At 43.7% G+C, this 17,049-nt stretch overlaps 1 protein-coding gene across 1 annotated transcript; it reads right to left on the bottom strand.

Moving 5' to 3' along the window:
- Window positions 1-198: 198 nt before the first annotated feature.
- wdfy2 (WD repeat and FYVE domain containing 2) lies at window positions 199-15,241 on the bottom strand. Its single transcript, XM_072700775.1, has 12 exons — window positions 14,909-15,241; window positions 13,006-13,073; window positions 11,761-11,834; window positions 10,591-10,645; window positions 9,113-9,263; window positions 8,127-8,239; window positions 7,607-7,733; window positions 7,006-7,111; window positions 5,037-5,138; window positions 3,110-3,240; window positions 2,093-2,201; window positions 199-1,987 (listed from the first exon to the last, which is right to left on the bottom strand). Exons 1-12 carry the CDS (start codon window positions 15,043-15,045, stop codon window positions 1,958-1,960), a joined length of 1,203 nt encoding a protein of 400 aa, XP_072556876.1. The 5' UTR covers window positions 15,046-15,241; the 3' UTR covers window positions 199-1,957.
- Between the last annotated feature and the right edge of the window lie 1,808 nt (window positions 15,242-17,049).

Raw genomic sequence — 17,049 nt, 5'->3', positions numbered from 1 at the left:
CAACGATGCTACCAGGCCTGTGTTCAGGCTCACTTTGGTATTACCATGACGGGTCATGCTACCACCAAACCCAAGTCCCACATCAACACCTTTAGACTCACAACAACATTCTGGACAGGCTTCAGCTCCGAAGACAGACAGCAGACATGTACACTGAGAAGGCCAAAGCCCACAAGTCCGGAACACGGCAAGACACAGAACAACACACCCTCACAGATTCATTTTAGCCAATTTTATCATTCCTTGCCAAGGGTGGCGTAGATTAACCCTTAATAGCAATTTCTACAAATCTGGGGTACAAAAATTCGGTGGAGGGTCAAAGAATATGCTGCTTCTGTTCAGCTTAGAGCTAGAGAGCATAAACACCCCTGGGAATAACCACTGGTCCCTCCTTCTCCTGCCCAGCCTATAATTTTACATATTTATGTACACCAAGGTCATATTTACATTTCCGGACCGCATGACCCACATAACAAAGTAGACAAGACTAAGTTAAAGTTCAAGGAGAGACCGCTGAATTTCCACCACCCAAAACAAGCTGGCAGAGGAGGCATGTCCATCCTATGTTTGATATGCTAACCTGCTTTTGAAAAATGCAAATCCCTGTGCAGTTTTGTGCATGCAAATCGTCTTCATACCCATCATGCTGGGAATGAACTTCAGTAAGAGACTGTAAGTGGGCTTGGGTGCAACATTTTAAATGGATCAGAACTCTGGAACATCGTCTCGCCCATTATGGCTGACAATATCCAGTGTCTTCATTCCCAGAATGCACTGCATACCTCATTCGGAAAGCTCTGCAAAAAGCTCATTTTAAAGGTGCGCCTATGCTAATATTACACTGAGGAAATATAAAGCGTTTTTCTTTCATACGGCTGGTCAGATCATGACCATGGGATAGCAGAGAATGATTATAGTACAACAGGGTCAAAAAACAAGGTCTAATGGATGTGTCCATAGAAAAGCCTGAAAATCACCATGACTCTCTGGGAGTACCTCTAAATTTCGTAAGAAATACTTCAATGAGTTTAAACAGCTGCATGAGCATTAGAACTATTGTAGAATATTATGTGTGTAAAACTATACCTTTTTGTTTATTTTTGATATGCTTTGATGAACTGAACTGTAAATCACTCACTGAATGGTTCAGACCTGTCAAATCAACACCAAAACAAGGTTCAGATATCATTTAACATCATCAGCAAAGTATGGTTACTGCCAACATCTCAGTAACACTCTTGTAGTCTCCACTGACCTCAAGGTTTGTCTCAAACTGAAGCTGTTTCAGATGCATGAATGTAAAAATCCAGAAGCTGAAACAGAATGTAGTCCTTACTTCTCTTCCTTAGATCCCTGATGTCTGTTGAGCAAATTCAGCATCTGTTCCTCTGAAGTGTCACTTGTATGGAGGGAGGCACCTCATGGAAAACTTTAGACAAATAAATACTTAGTATGTGTAAATACATCTATTAATATAATACAGTTGAGGTTAAGTGGCTGCCAACTGATAATGTGGAAGCATGGAAAGGCAGCTATTCGACACAATCGACACAGTGCTGAGGTGCCAATGACCAACTGACAGTTATGCTGCCCCCTTGTGGATCAACAGTTTGTGACCCCTCCAAAGATTTAATGGAGTGCAGTTCCCTTTCAGAATGTTCTGCTCCTTTGAAAGCATACACAGATCCATACATGCTCACTCCCCTTTTATGGATACTTCCATTTCCCAGGAGACAAAGAGCTAGTATGTATAAAGAGAAAATGTCATTTGACCAATCAATCAGCAGGCAGTTCCACGCAGAGGGTCTGAAAGGGGGAGGACAAAAACAAACCCAAAAACAGCATGTTGATGTTGTTCCAGTGTTTTCTGGAAGTTGTGACTGTGGTCCTCATGGCTGTTAATGTTTTTCCTCACGGTGTTCTTCTTTGATGAGTAGCAAACCTGTTAGAGGATGCTTCAGGAGACCACTGGAGTCATGTCCCAGAGCTGTGAAGTCACACATGCAGATGCACATATAGAGACACGCCATGTGAGCAGAAGGTAGTTTCCCTTACATTTTAACATTACAAAATCAGTGAGAGAACCTCTCACCTTAACGACCTTGTCCACCCCGGAAGTGAGCAGCCAGCCACGGGTGGGTTCAAAGTGCATGTGGACGACGCCGTGCTTGCTGTCGTGGAAGGTGGCTGTCGGAGCTCGGCTACAGAGCAGAAGCAGCATGAGGAAAAACATGAGGACTGGCCTTTAGCTGCGTTATCTAAATAACTGTTGCCCCTGCTTATTTAAATTGTTCAACTTGTCCATCAGCCCAGGTATGCTCCTTGGCTGTCTGCTGGCTCTGCCCATACACTGTGTGCCAAAGCACGGCAGCCAAACCCACCAAGAGGGACTTGAAGTGTGACCTAAGGGACCCTTCCTGGTGCACAAAGTCTGGCTGCACTGACCCACTGGCAGGCAGATATATGATTCAGGGAGTCAAACAGCTAAAAAAAAGCCTTGGTGATACTTTCCCTAGTCAATATTTTAGTTTAATTTTGTGCTTAAAATGCCATTTAAATGTACTTAGTTTCAAATGGGTGTTTACACAAACTGCAGCTATAGTACATGGTTCTGACCAATAATGGTCAACCAGTAACACAGACCAATTTAAACTAGCCCAGACTAGTTAGTAAGTCTACATGCAGGTAGTAAGAGGCAGTTAAAGGGGCAGTTCACCCCAAAACTGAAAAAGATATATGTTAGAGGGACTGTGGTGCTCTTTATCTATCTAGGTTGTTCTGTTGGGATTTGGTTAATTTTGGAGATATCTGTCATAATGTCGGTCCTCTCTCAAATATAATGGCACTGAATGGCATTCTTTCTGTGGTAATTAAAGTGCCAAAAAAACACTTTATAAGTGCTCAACAGCAATGTCTCTTATCAGAAATCATGACCAGCCTTTGTAGTGAGCAGTTTAATGTAGGAACTATTTTCTTCTATCGAACTCCACACACCAATATTATCACAGCACAGAAGATAAGAGTACAAGCACCCTGGCGCTATTTTCTGTGCAGTGATACGAACGGTTTTCAGTTTTGGGGTGAACTGGCCCTTTAAATAAATACTCACTCTTCATCAGTGATTGACTGGTAGCAGCTGTCACAGACCCGAACTTCGAACTCGAAGCCCATGAGGGGGATGCTGGAGCGGCGGGAGGAGCACTTGCCACAAACAGCCTGGCCACACTTCCTGCAGTGGTGCTGGGAGAGCAGGCAGAGCAGACAGGTCAGCTGCAGGTCTAACTCGCACAGCTGACACAGTTCTAAATCTGTATCACTTATCAATTAGTCTGATATTTAGCAATCAATTTGATATTTCAATGACGTAAATCCATCCATACATCTTCCTACTGGTTATCCTACAAGGGCTTAGCCAGGCAGGGAAACCTGCCAAACGGGATGCTAGCTCATCACAGACATACAACTCACACTATGGGAAATTAAACGACACCAATTGGGCCTGACTGCAGCTGTTTAGACTGTGAGAGGAAAGCAGCAGAGGCAGAAGCCCCAGGAGGATGTGCAAAACCAGGCACACTGAGCAGGGGTGACACTCAAAGCCCCCACACTGCAGATGTGAGGAAACAGTGCGACACTCCGAGCCACTGCGACACATCAATCACATTTACCCCTTAAATTTTTTTTTTTTTACAAAAAATGCTCTAATAAACGTTTTAATTGTCTAACTAATATCCAGAATTATACAAATTATATGAAACAAAGAATGATAGAATGACCATGTTTAGACCAGTGTTTCTCAACCTGTTACTCAGGGACCCCCAGACAGTACACAATTTTGCTCCCCCCCAAAGTCCCTGCCAAACACTCCACATTTTTGCTTGCAAAACACGTTGACTGCCTGTCATGTAAAAATAGGCAAATGCAGTGAGGCATCACCATATTTTTGCTGCCACACACACGAGCGGAGGGAACTGGCTGCAGCAGGTTTGCCACTGAACCCCATGTTTCTTTTCCTCTGCACAAATGAGGTTTTATAATTTCTCTGGGCAGCATTTATAAACATAAGAAGGCTGAAGGATGATATGCATCGTGTATGCAGAGTTTTCAAGGAAAGAATTGTGACTGGTCTTTGGAATGGAAGTGTGGCCAACATAATGTCAGCCCCCGCAAGGATACTGCAGATTTATGACCCACTCTGCACCCCCCAAACCCCAAACCCACACTGAGGGTGGGGAGTGAAAGATGGGATCTCTTTGGCCTGAATCCATCTGCACACTCTCACCAACACCTACATAACAGCCACCAACGGACGATAGCGCTTCCGTTTCCGGCCAGCTATGAGGGCACCTGCTTCTCCTCCACACCTCTGCTAGGAGATGGTGCATCCCAACTTTCCCGTTTATCCACAAATGATCCACTGAACAAATGACACATTTTTTCTGGGCCCCGCCTGTAACTGGAAGAGGGAAGCCTTTAGTCACACGTTCAGTTCCGTAGTCGTCACCGTGCCCGAAACCCGGGGCTGGTGCAGAAACCGCAAACATCGCTGTGGGAAGTTTGCAGGGCAAAGGGTGGGTCACATGAGTTATCTGTGAGTGTGTGTCTGTAAGTGCTGTGATTATGTGTTGGGGTGTGTACCCAGACCAGAATATTCCATCCCCGATCAGGTGTGACTAGCCGATTACAGAACCCTGACTCCACTTTGTGTGAACTTCGTCACACAACTGTTCTTCCCCACAAACTATAAAAAAACAGGTCAGGAAAAGCTGAAGCAAGCACTTTAGGCTTGAGTGGCTGTTATTCTGGCTGGAGGCCTCAGAGAGAAGCCCTGAGAGATCTGACAGCTCACTGGCGGGAGCTGGATGTGGGAAGCTAAAAGCGAGTCCACTGACAAGCATTTCTGAAGCTAGCTGGGTTTGTGTCGCCCTGCAAAACGATGACATGAACCATGTTCTTCCCACACGGTACGGAGTGGAGGTGGCGGGGGCCAGATTAACGGCACGGTGGTGTCTCCCAACCCCCCCCCCCCCCCCTACCTGCCGCAGGCCGATCTTCTTGCTGTCCCACATCTGCTTGAAGTTCCAAAAGAAAGGCTGCTCACACTTCTGGCAGGAGTCACTGTCCAGCCATTCCGGGGTCTGGGGATGGGGGGGGGGGGGGGTAAGAAAAAATTAAATGGGAGAAAATGAAAATGAAATGAAACCTACTTTCAGGTACTATAAAGCAGCTACAGCTGTGGTTCCCAACCCTTTTCCTGTTATTACACACTGGTCATAAGGTTATTATCCCAGGGTACAGCATTGCCTACCACATACTGCTAGTTACTGTAGCTCTTACCAATAGTAGGTATCACACTGCGCTTTTTTTATTGTCACACACACACACACACACACACACAAGCAAATGTTTTCATTGAGTGTCCCCAGAGAGAATGCTTCTGCAGCTCATGCTATTTGCACATCTCCTGTTGCAGAGCTGTCGTTTGTCCTTTTCTTCAGCCACACCAAGAGAAATTGAATGAGAGCCAAGAAGAATGGCAGGTGATGGCAGGTGCATATGGAGGCCATTTTGAAGCCTTAAAACAGGATGCTGCTGCTTGAGCACCATCATCCAACGTCACTGATCTAAAGCGAACGCTGTCACCCAAAAAGGCCCCCCAAGGAAAAGAAAGAGGTGGAAAGTTCTGAAATGGTGGGCAGATGCACAGTAATGGGAGGGTGGGATGACCTCATTGTATTGGCACCCTTGGGATATAACTGAGGACATAACAAACAACTCAGAAAATAACCCTCAATAACAAATTGGAATGGAGTGCCATAAGAGCCAGACCCCTGTTCCCTGTCCACTGACCCCCCCCCCCCACACACACACACAAAAAACATCCACACCACGCCCGCGTATCGCAGAACTCCGCTCTTCCTCTTCGTCTGAACTGTTTCTGAGTTTCCATGAGCCATTGTGCTGCTCTATTACTTTTTAGCACTTTGAGATTTGCTTCAAATGTAAAGTGCATTACAAATAAAATGTATTATTATTATTATTATTATTATTATTCACTGACGCTAAAGGGCTGTTCAGGTCCTTGTGAGAAGCAGGATACTTGTGATTAATTGGTTTCCCAACTTAAAGTCCATTGATAAGCATTTTTTTACATATATGCATGTATCTTTCACTCAGACATTTTCTTTTTATTAAGAATCTTACTTTTTCTTTTTTGACTTATTCAGTTCTGCTCTTGCATTTTGCTGTTAATTGCAATTGTATTTACTGGATACTAAACATAATGTTTGGTGTCAATGTTTCTGCGAAAGTGTCACTAATAAAAAGCACCCAGTAAGGCTGCCTGTCAATGAACTTTTCAGAACAGATCTTTAAGAACTACAATGTGAGTTCCAATTTATTACTACTGCAGATTAATGTTTTACTTAAAACTACTGATTGTTTCTAATATAATACATTTTTGATGTAATATAAATTTGCACTATTTTTACTGAATTAAGCAAACCCCCCCCATACTTTCTGTGAGCACTGTATGTGTAATGTATGTATGTGTATGTGTATTGTATGTATGGGTATGTGTATGTGTAATGTATGTATGTGTGCAAAGGCGTAGCAGAGAGTTTGATACTTAAAAATTTAACTGAAGTTCTATTTGTTGGGGGGACAAATGCAACCAAATTAAATATTGGTGGTATAAGTGCCCCGCCCCCTGGTCCCTGTTTATACAGACGTATGCATGCAGTGGTGTTTGGCTGCACCCACGCAGGGGGCTGACACAGACATCCTCTGTTCCTGCCAGCGCCGCAGGCATCTGGGTGTGGACACAGGTGCGTGCAGCTGCATGCTAAAATGCGCCCATATAGTTGCAGGGGCAACATCTCTGGTGGAAAAACACCAAGGCGACACACAGCCGGGTAAGACTGGGGAGTCCCCCCCCCGAAGGCCAAAGGCGGGGTACTGCGAGCGGGATTCCCTCCCTCCCTCCCTGCCAAAGTGGCCCCTCACCTCCTGCCGCTTCACATCCATGTTCCAGATGACGATGCCCCCATCGGAGCTGCAGGAGATCAGCTGGCGAGTGTGTGGCGCATAGCACAGGCCCTGTACCTTCTCACTGTAGGGACAGGACACACACACACACACACACACACACACACACACAGAGTTAATGATTCGGTTCACTAGCCCATTTGCAGCTGTGCAGATTTTGCCTGACACACACTCACATATCTTTCACGCAGACGCATATATGGGTGTGCCAGGCAGGCCACGACCTGCACATCACCCTGTCACTTCCCCTCCCATCACCCCTGCTTATGCCTCAGCGAATGCCATTGCTATGAAAGGGGTCTTTCACCAGTAGCCAGCGTTGAATAAAGAGATGCTGGAACCCTCATCCCATACCAACACTCCCACACAGGACCCAGGCTCACATTTGCAGGAGGCCTGCTGATGTCCATCAGATTTGTGATCTCTCAGCTTCTTCTAGTCCCTGTCCTTTCTACCTCAGCCCTGGCCACTGGCAGCCCCAGCCCCTCCCAGAACACATCTTCAACGGCCCCACCCCCCAGTGTCACCCTGAAATAGGCTTCGAGATCTGCTCCCATACTTGTGTCCCTGCAACTCGATGGCTGTGCCCTTGCGACCCCCGATGTCCCACATGATGATGGAGTGGTCCGAGCTCCCCGAGAAGAGAACGCGCTGCACTGGGTCCCAGCACAGCGCAGTCACGTTGCCTGGAGATGGGAACTTATGGTGAGGAAGCGCATCAACACAAACAACAACCAACAAGCAACACCGAAACCAACAACATCCAACATAAACAACAACAAACAACACCAACAATCAGATGCTCTGTAACAAAAAGCCTGATGGCTAACAGATCCTGTAGCCCTGACAATGGGATTCATCCCACCAGTAAAATGTAAAAGTAAGAGCAATTACAGCTGTCACATTCAATGCTCTGGATACAAGTCTTAGGAAGCGTACTCTTAATCGTTGTGTCTAGATCAGCTCAAAGGTAGCGCAACATGCAGAACCAAATCAGGCTGAACAGCATGTAGCAGCACCTGACCCTTTCAGTTAACTTTGAAACGCTCCCTGTCCCAAAGACCCATCCATAGTAGTACCTGTGTGTCCTTTGAAGGTGGTGACCAGGCTACAGTCATCCTGCTCCAGCTTCAGTATGGTCACCTGGCCTGAATGGTCACCCACAAAGGCGTGTCTCGTCTCCACATCAAATCTGAGGAAGGTGCTTGTTAAGAATCAGCTGCTAGGGGCTGTAGCTGAGGCCGTATGCATTTTGGCCTGTTTGGCTACCTTAGGTCATTAGAGTGTAATTTTATATATCAAGATTCCCAACACAATTCAGGTTATGCAACTCTCTCAAGGGTAAAACCAGAGGGCCACGTTGAAGATCTTTTACTAACCTTTCCTGTTCCATTTCTACTAATCATCAAACACAAGTTTTGGTTCAACAGAATTCTTTGTTAACCCACAATGAGAAAACCATAATAATGATTTAATCAGAAACTAAGGATGGTATCTGAAACTCAGGCTTTTGCTCGTGATGCAGGCCGGGATCAGAGGAGCACCACAAACCCAGATCCGACGCGATGGCGCTGGAACCCCATTCAGGAGCCTCTGTGGTAGCGACCAGCTGAAATTCAGCTCAACATCGGCCCCAGCACTGCAGGATAGTGTACACTTATCACTGCACTGAAGGCATGTTCTGGGTGGATTCCTGCCCCAATAAGACAGGAAGTAACAGGAAGTGAGACTGTATGGCATGGTTCCCCAATTCCAGTCTGGAGGACCAGAATCCAACACTGTTGGAGTCAAACACACATACTAAACCTGGCAGTTAAGTACTTATCAATTAAGGTGTGTTTGAGCAGGAAAATCTGTGTTGGATTCTGGACCTACAGGAATGGAACTAAGGAACTCGGGTCTATTGTCTTGCTGTAGCCTGACACAGGACAGCTGGCTGTGCTGTAAGAAGACCTCCGATTTGATTTGAAAGCACAACTTTACAAGCAGGTTAAAACATTAACTGATTGCTGCATGTGGCTGTAAATATAGCCAGCGATTTGAATCCCCATGTTTACTAGGATACTGTAGCCCGGAAACCCAGGCGGTGGTGCGGTAGCCCCCCAGACGCTGCCCACTCTCCGAGCAGTGCCAGGCGAAGGTCCTGTCCTGCCCTGTGCTGAGGACCCACTCCATCTCCAGAACGAACAGAACCACCGTCACTCTTCCCTGGTGGGCTTCAAGACATACATACACACACAGAAAAATGATTATTAAACTGAAGATCCACATACACATGTTCAGCATGCAGAAATGCTAAATTATCATCAGAAATGCACTTTGGTCAAAAACACACTTCTTACTAAAAACATCAGAATTAGCCTTGTTACATATCCATTTAAATATTTGTGTGCCTGCATGTGCACAATCAGCAGTCACACACCATACTGATGACTGTACCATGCAAAGCGTCCGCCGCAATCTGACACCCAGCCACTAGGGACAGATGGTGGCGATGTGTGAGTAACTGTGCATTGATTAGGAGCCAAAAGGCAGGACCAGTGTCTTCATACACTCATGTTCACAAGACTAAATTCACCATGGAGGAAGCTTTATATCCCCAATTTATAGGGGAGACGGGTGGAGCCAAAATGCTGTCAGAGGTGAACACTAGAGGCTGAAATGGAGCCAAGAGGAAGGTGGAAGAGAAGCCAGCAAGGAGGAGACTCTGAGACGCACAGGCTGGATAAGAGCCACACATGGAAGGCGAGGTACTGTCTACAATACAAGCAGCCAAAAACGCTCACCTTCCACTCACAAAGAAATGTATTCAAATATGTCTAGTTAGGAAAGCATGAGACATAAAAATAAATACTGATTAAAACAAAAAGTATAGAAATTCTGCTGGTACTTATCATTACACAAAGAATGTTTTTTTAAATGATCTGATTTAAAAAAAAAGCACAAATACTTCATTTTAAAAACACTGCATGAAATGCAGTGAGGAACCCCAAGCTTACAAAGCCAAATCTAAAACATGTGGAACAATAAGAGCAGTCATGCTGAAGATGCAGGTAAACATTATCCAACCAGAGCAATGGGACCACAAGAATGATTCCTGGTCTTAGAGGAATGTCATACGAGGAAAGGTTAGTTGAGCTAAATCTGTTCAGCCTCAAGCAAAGGAGACTGAAGGGGGACATGATCCAGGTCTATAAGATTCTAACAGGTTTGGATGCTGTTCAACCAAATAGTTACTTCAGCATTAGTTCAAATACAAGAACTCGTGGCCATAGGTGGAAATTAGCGGGAGAACATTTCAAACTGGATTTAAGGAAGCACTTCTTTACACAGCGTGTAGTCAGAGTATGGAATAGTCTTCCTGATAACGTAGTGCAAGCTGAATCCTTGGGTTCCTTTAAATCAGAGCTAGATAAGATTTTAACAACTCTGAGCTATTAGTTAAGTTCTCCCCAAGCGAGCTCGATGGGCCGAATGGCCTCCTCTCGTTTGTATAGTTCTTATGTTCTTATGTAAAGCATGCCGAGATACGGCCCCTCTCACCCTGGTACGTTCCGGCAGGTGTCATCTTGTTGTAGTCCTCAGAGACGATGAATTCCTGGGGGGGAACCCACATACATACCATATTCAAATAGATCAGTGTGAGGCATTGCCTGACTGAGTTCTTAAATAGGGATGCATAGGTAACTAACAAACAGAACTGTGCAAAAGTCTTAGGCAGTCAAAGAAAATGTTTGAGGCTATTTCTCTGGTTAGCAATCAGATAAATAGAAAAAAATACAACTTAACATTATCACATATGAAATTAAGAGTAACACAAGTCACTGACATCTTTCTGGATGGCTAGATGCACAACCCTTTGGTTCCCAAACCTCTCCTCAAGGGCACTTCAGCCATTCCATGTATTTGATACATTTCATCATCAGCTCGATTAATTAATTAATTAGTTAAATGACTCAATGGAGTATCGATCAGCCAAACAAGGTGGGGTAGTGGGTGAGTCAAAAAAATACACTGGTGTGTTGGAAGGTTAATGCAAATACCGAGGTGACTTTAGGAAAGGATTTGAAACGACTAAGCTGATGCAGTTTGACAGCTATAATACCATAGTTTTACACCAACATTAAGATCATCCATCCATCCACCCACCCTCTGTATCCACTTGTCCTATTCAAGGTAATGGGGGTCCTCAGCCTATCCTGGAGGCTATAGGTGCGAGGCAGGGAACAACCCAGGATGGGGTGCCAAGCCATCTCAGACATCAAGATCATTTAAACATCATTTTCTTTGAGTACCTAAGATTTTTTTGCACAGTACCGTATACAAGTAAAACTTTATGTCTGTGACCAGATCAGCATTTTCAAAGTTATTGATCAGCATTTTGTTACATCCTCTGATTTTGAAACTGCTGTTACATTTCCAGTTTCTAATTGAGGAAGATTCCAGCCTGTTGCAAAAACAATACAGGGCTGTGAAGTATGCACACTGCATGAGGATGTTCCTTTTTGACGGACCACTCCAGATTTAGCACATTTCAGCAAGTGAGCTTCCTAAACCATATATAGAGGAGCTACATGACCACACATGTGTGAAGATCTGCCATTTTAATTAGCAGAGCCATGCGTGAAATTTAATAAATGACAAATTAACTGACGGCCCACTGCACATGTTGGCCTGGTTTGGGGAACAGAGACCTCGGCAAGGGCCACTTACGGAGACCACACCATTGTCCATGCCCACCGACAGACGCCTGGTCTCCGGGTTGAAGAACATGCAGGAACAAGGTGCTAGGAAAAATGAGGAAGAGGAGATATTCCACAGGTGAATGAAATAGGGCAGTTTGTGTGAGTTTGTGTGCTATAACCTATGCAAGCAGAGTAGGTGTGTAACAGTGTCAGAATGAGTGACTAAGTAACTGATCATGTGACTAAGAGAGTGACTGAACGCACAATGCCTATGGCAATCCTGCTGGAAGTTCACAAGATCAATTCATTCTCTAAATTCAACACAACTGGGAACACACACTTATACTGGGTTCATTATGGCAACATCACAATTGATTTTAACACAATAAATGACCAACACCTGACAAAAAATGTAGGTGCAAATAAACAACAAAGAAGTAGCCAGCACTTTTTAAAGGAAAATGAAAAGGCGGCAGTTTTGAGGGGACCTTCACTGGGCTGACAGTGCCCCCCCCCAGCCTTTCCAGACAGCTCTGCATTGCACAACCCAATGCAAGCCAAATTGGTGAAGTTCAGTGAGTGTGTAGCTAGAAATGAAATTGTAAGTGGGGGCTGTGAAGCCTCCAGTTGTCTAAGCAGATACCAAGGCATCTCAGGGACTAGGACCATGAGAGCGCATTTATGACAACAGTGGAGTTCCCACAGAGACTATAGTAAATATCATAATACTTATTTATTGTAACACTTTTTGTAAGTAGTGTTCACCTCTCCCTGGCATCCACTGTGGCTTCTTTATTCAGTAAATGCACACACTGGCCATATCACACCCGGTCAAACAAGTCATACATAAAGCAGAAGGGCAGCGGAGTGGTTCTAGATGCCACAGCACTGTTAGCAGTTAGATATAAGTAATTACAGACAGTACATGTTGTCTGTGGCATCTCCTTACTCCCCAAATGTAGTTTACATGCAATGGATTGACAACATCCCATACAAAATATCTCATGTTGGAAATACCAAATAAAACGTATCATAGCAGTGACTAACAACTGATTGTTTCTGGACATCTCAGTTGCAAACAATGACTGCACTAATACAGTATATATGCTGCTAAGTGTTGTTCCACTTCTGATTGGAACCATTTGCTGGTTTCATTTAGAATTTGCACTGAAGAGAGTGCCGCAGACATATAGAGGTCCTGGAGTGGCCCAACAAAGGGGCACTGGGTTAATAGGTCTTCTCATGCTCTCCAGATGGCTGGGCTGTAACTCACCTGGCATGGTGTGATAGACACTTGGCCAGTATTGACCACTGTCCCTCTTCAGCCATATTCGAATGGTCCTGTGGGATGAAACCCAATTCAAATGTTTCAGTTTCACTCCACCATTAAAACCTTTATCTCCTGCGATGAACGCAGTGAGTTTGAGCACATCATTAATAGACTAAGTTCTTTCAGCAAGGCAACTGGATACAAATACCCAGGCAATCAAAAACACTGGTCCATACTCATTAGGGACGGGCGATACCACTCATTTTGTTTTTGTTCCTATTTGTGTGTGTGTGTGTGTGTGGGGGGGGGGGGTTGGGGGGGGTATTTCCGAAGTCACTAGCATCTTGGCCGCTGAAAGTCCTCCCCTTTTTCCTGCCTATGGGGGCTCTGCCTGGTAGTACTTCATGCCCTTCTTCCTTTAATAATATCAAGTTATTAAGTTTAAATTAACAGGTTTAAACATTGATATCTCAACATTACAATGCTCTCTCAAACGAAACGTTTAGGCTGAAGGAATCAATATTTCAAGATTGAGCCGCACATTCTTAATACTCATTAACATGTTGCCTGGGCTAAACAGCTGTTTAATATTTTTGATCCAGTCTATGACAAAATCATTTAACCGAAAACACAAATGACCAGAGTATTTTGGACATATTATGTGAGGACATATCGAAGACGGGCATTCCTGAGGAATGCCATTATATGGTGACCAAAACAAACTGGCATCACCTTACAACTTGATGTTTAGTTTACTTAAAATTTTGAACGGAATAACATTTATTTACACATTTCAAAGGCTGTAGTATTCTGGTTATTAAGTTCCAGAGAAAAACGAAAGTTCGGGCAACAAGTTCTGCCTCGTCCCCTTTTGTCATGCAGACAGTAATAAAGGTAACTATTCAAGAGGACAAAATAAAAGATTAACCACCCAATACGTGCTATGGCAGAGCACACCTTTTTCCAGGATACTTCAGATTACAATTGATTTTATTTTTCGCATTGAACTATAAAGCATACAATGACGAACAAACCACAAACTTCAAAGAGCAAAGTCCCAGTGTATGAACTGCTGGTGTTTCTTTGGGAAATTACCGCAATGGAAGCGTAGCAGTAAATGCATTTAACTGCATAAATGAACACGTGATAAAGGTGTAATCAATACAAATGGTTTTTTATAAAAGTTTATTCTAATATACAAAATGTATAATAATTTGGAATTGCACCTAAAAATAAAAAGGCAACTTTGCAACCGATCAGATATTTATGTGTGGAGGTAAGCAATCATAAAAATGATGTGGTGACTCAAGACTCAAAACCATTGTTCAAACTGACTGGACAGAGGTACCGTGACACTGTGGTTGAGAAACAAGTGCGAAACTGCGAGCAGGTGCAATCAGCATAATTGATCAAAACAAATAATGCAATATGACAGAATAATTTATATTCTGCTCAGTTAAAATGCTGGTGTAATTACTCAAAACTTCATATACAGATGATTAGCCGACCTGTATCAGTTGACCTCAATATGTTAATTTCAGTCTGTATTACTGTAAGCAGTCGATTTCGCTCTTTCCATGCTATGTCGCTGTCAGCGATGGGACGAGCGAGAAATATTTATTTGACTGATGGGACGAGATTGCATCGTTTAGCGATAATATCAATGGCAGCATAATTGCAAGGCTGGGGGATTGATCGGTACTGTACGTCCAACCAAATACGCACGCATAACGACTGCTATACACTGTCTATTGTGTGTTACGGCTCTCTCTGAATAATGAAATAGGATCACGAATCGCGTGCGTCAACTTCCTCAACACATAACAAACGACAGGAAGGCTGCGCCGCTGTCTCGCCAGGCATGTAAACGCGCGATCTGTCTTGGCCCAGTGATGGCAGGACCTACCTGTCCTCCGACACACTGATGACCCCGTCTTCCTTAGGAATAATGACCGCCGTGTTCACTATATCCTGAGAAGCCTCTATCTTATTAAGCAGCACGGGTTTCCGAGCCTGAGGTGTGGGCTGTACTTCTGCCGCCATGGAGATTCGGGTGACCCTACGCCAGTTCTTTCCCTCCGTAGCATAACAACCCTACACTGCCGGCATAGGTATCTCAGGTAATATTGCGCCCAGTACAACTACACTAAGGCGAGTAAGTGACAGAGAGTGACGCTGTAGGTCAGCTGACATCCTATGCCCATGTTTACACGTCACAGATACGGAGGAGATTACAGGCGGATACCGACCGCGCATGCGCGGCGTCTTGCCGACAATTTCCTCCTTAGTTTCCTGTACGAAAGTTGTACAGTAACAGCATCGGCAGACCGACCTTTTCGATGCTTGACGCACTATGAGAGTATGAATGCGTAATTTTTAGTATAGCTCATCCGGTTGCAGTTGCTTTGCGGAATTGATTACAGGGTCCCGGGAGGTTACTGAAATGGCTTCGTAGAACTCTTATACTCTTCTTATACTCTTCGCACTTATACAAAACTGAATGATGGGTCATCAGAATTTGCGGGAATCGCTGATGTGTAGAATTCCGCAGTGATCACTTTCACTGTCATTTCACATCCACTATAACAACATGAGCAACGGTTTTCAATTGGGGAAGCTCGCCCTCAAACTCTCAAAGTCAGGGTTTTTTTCTGGGAATCCACAACGTAACTTATTTTATGAGTTGAGTCATCATATTGTATATTTTAATGGCTGAGAAACGTATTTTCTTGCTGAATTAACATCAGTCTATAAACTTAATTAATGTTTTGTGCATAACATTCCATCACTGTGACTGTCTTGCACATTGTAACAAACGTACCTGTGCTTTGTTATCCCTTTTGTTGTTTTTTTCTTTTTTGTTGAAATCGAAAAATAATCAACAGCAGAGCGTTTACTGTTAATACAGCGCATCATTAATCGCACTGCTTTTAGCACTGAACTGAGGTTTATTTTCGCGGAGTCTGATAATGTCTACATTTTTATGTATATTTGTATTCAATATAGTTAATCTTAAATTTGGTACTTATGCACCTGTTAATTGACAAAACTTAAAAAAGAAAAACATTAAAATTCTTATAATGGGGAAAAGGTCACTTCAACCTCATGGCTGTGTGAATAAAACCTCAGGCTAATCGCTAACGTCAGTTAGACTATTAGGGTGTGACAAGCAAACCATTTTCTGTCAATCTGTTTGTGAGTACTGCATTTAGGAGTTAGCATTTAGGCTGATGAGCTGAAGCTAATCAGTCTTAGAGATGGGTGACAAGATCTTGATCCAATGTCAGTTTAACTATTAAAGTTACACTCTCTCGGTTGCTGTAGTTACAGTTTTATTACTTTGTTGACTTGGTCTCAGGTACTAGCTAGCAGAGCCCGCCTTGTATGGCTCCAGGTTACATTCTGGCACACTAAGACAGAGGAGAAAAACAGCTGGGGCTCTGTGTATTCAGTCCAACCTTCTGACACAGCAGATCTGCTACTTAATGCTTATTCCCCGTATAGAACGACCCCAGATATACACCAATCCCACTTACCACTTTAGCATTAAAACTAAGGGTTTGAGGGACAGACAAATATAGCAAAAGGAGTTAAATGAGAAGTAAGGGATATGAATGGGAAGTAACATTAACAAACGTATTTGATATAGTGAGAACTTAGCAAAATGGCAGTAGCAGCAGCTTGGAATATGTATACAAGGACATTGCATGGTTCAGTGATTACAGGCATGGAGGAGTAAAGTAAGGACACCAGCTTAAATATCAGGACAATTCAGTAAGTGCTGTAGTGCAGCTGATATGAATTACTCCAGTCAGATAAACAGATGTATATATGTGTTGCTTTAGTCAAAAGCTAAGCAAGTAAATGTATACAGAAGAGGGGAGAAGTGTGTCTAGGTGGTCAATGTGGTATTAAAAATAGTGTTATGAAATGCTCCACTCCTCAATAAATAAAACTATGGAAAAGCATGTTTTACAGAATTTAGTAAAGAATCTGTAACATAATTCATTTTTCTGTGAATCTACAGCTCTGGAAAAAATTAAGAGA

Source organism: Paramormyrops kingsleyae, chromosome 16 (assembly GCF_048594095.1).
Source record: "Paramormyrops kingsleyae isolate MSU_618 chromosome 16, PKINGS_0.4, whole genome shotgun sequence".
Classification (NCBI taxonomy): Eukaryota; Metazoa; Chordata; class Actinopteri; order Osteoglossiformes; family Mormyridae; genus Paramormyrops; species Paramormyrops kingsleyae.
This window is presented reverse-complemented; position numbering and strand designations above follow the sequence as displayed.

Bases quoted from the DNA above. Each gene is read 5' to 3' on its own strand.
- wdfy2 (XM_072700775.1), bottom strand. From the start codon at position 15,045: ATGGCGGCAGAAGTACAGCCCACACCTCAGGCTCGGAAACCCGTGCTG. The intron at 10,646-11,760 runs GTAAGTGGCCCT...GTTCCCCCCCAG, and splicing joins TGGACAATGGTGTGGTCTCC to GAATTCATCGTCTCTGAGGA. The intron at 5,139-7,005 runs GTGAGGGGCCAC...CCCCATCCCCAG, and splicing joins TGGATGTGAAGCGGCAGGAG to ACCCCGGAATGGCTGGACAG.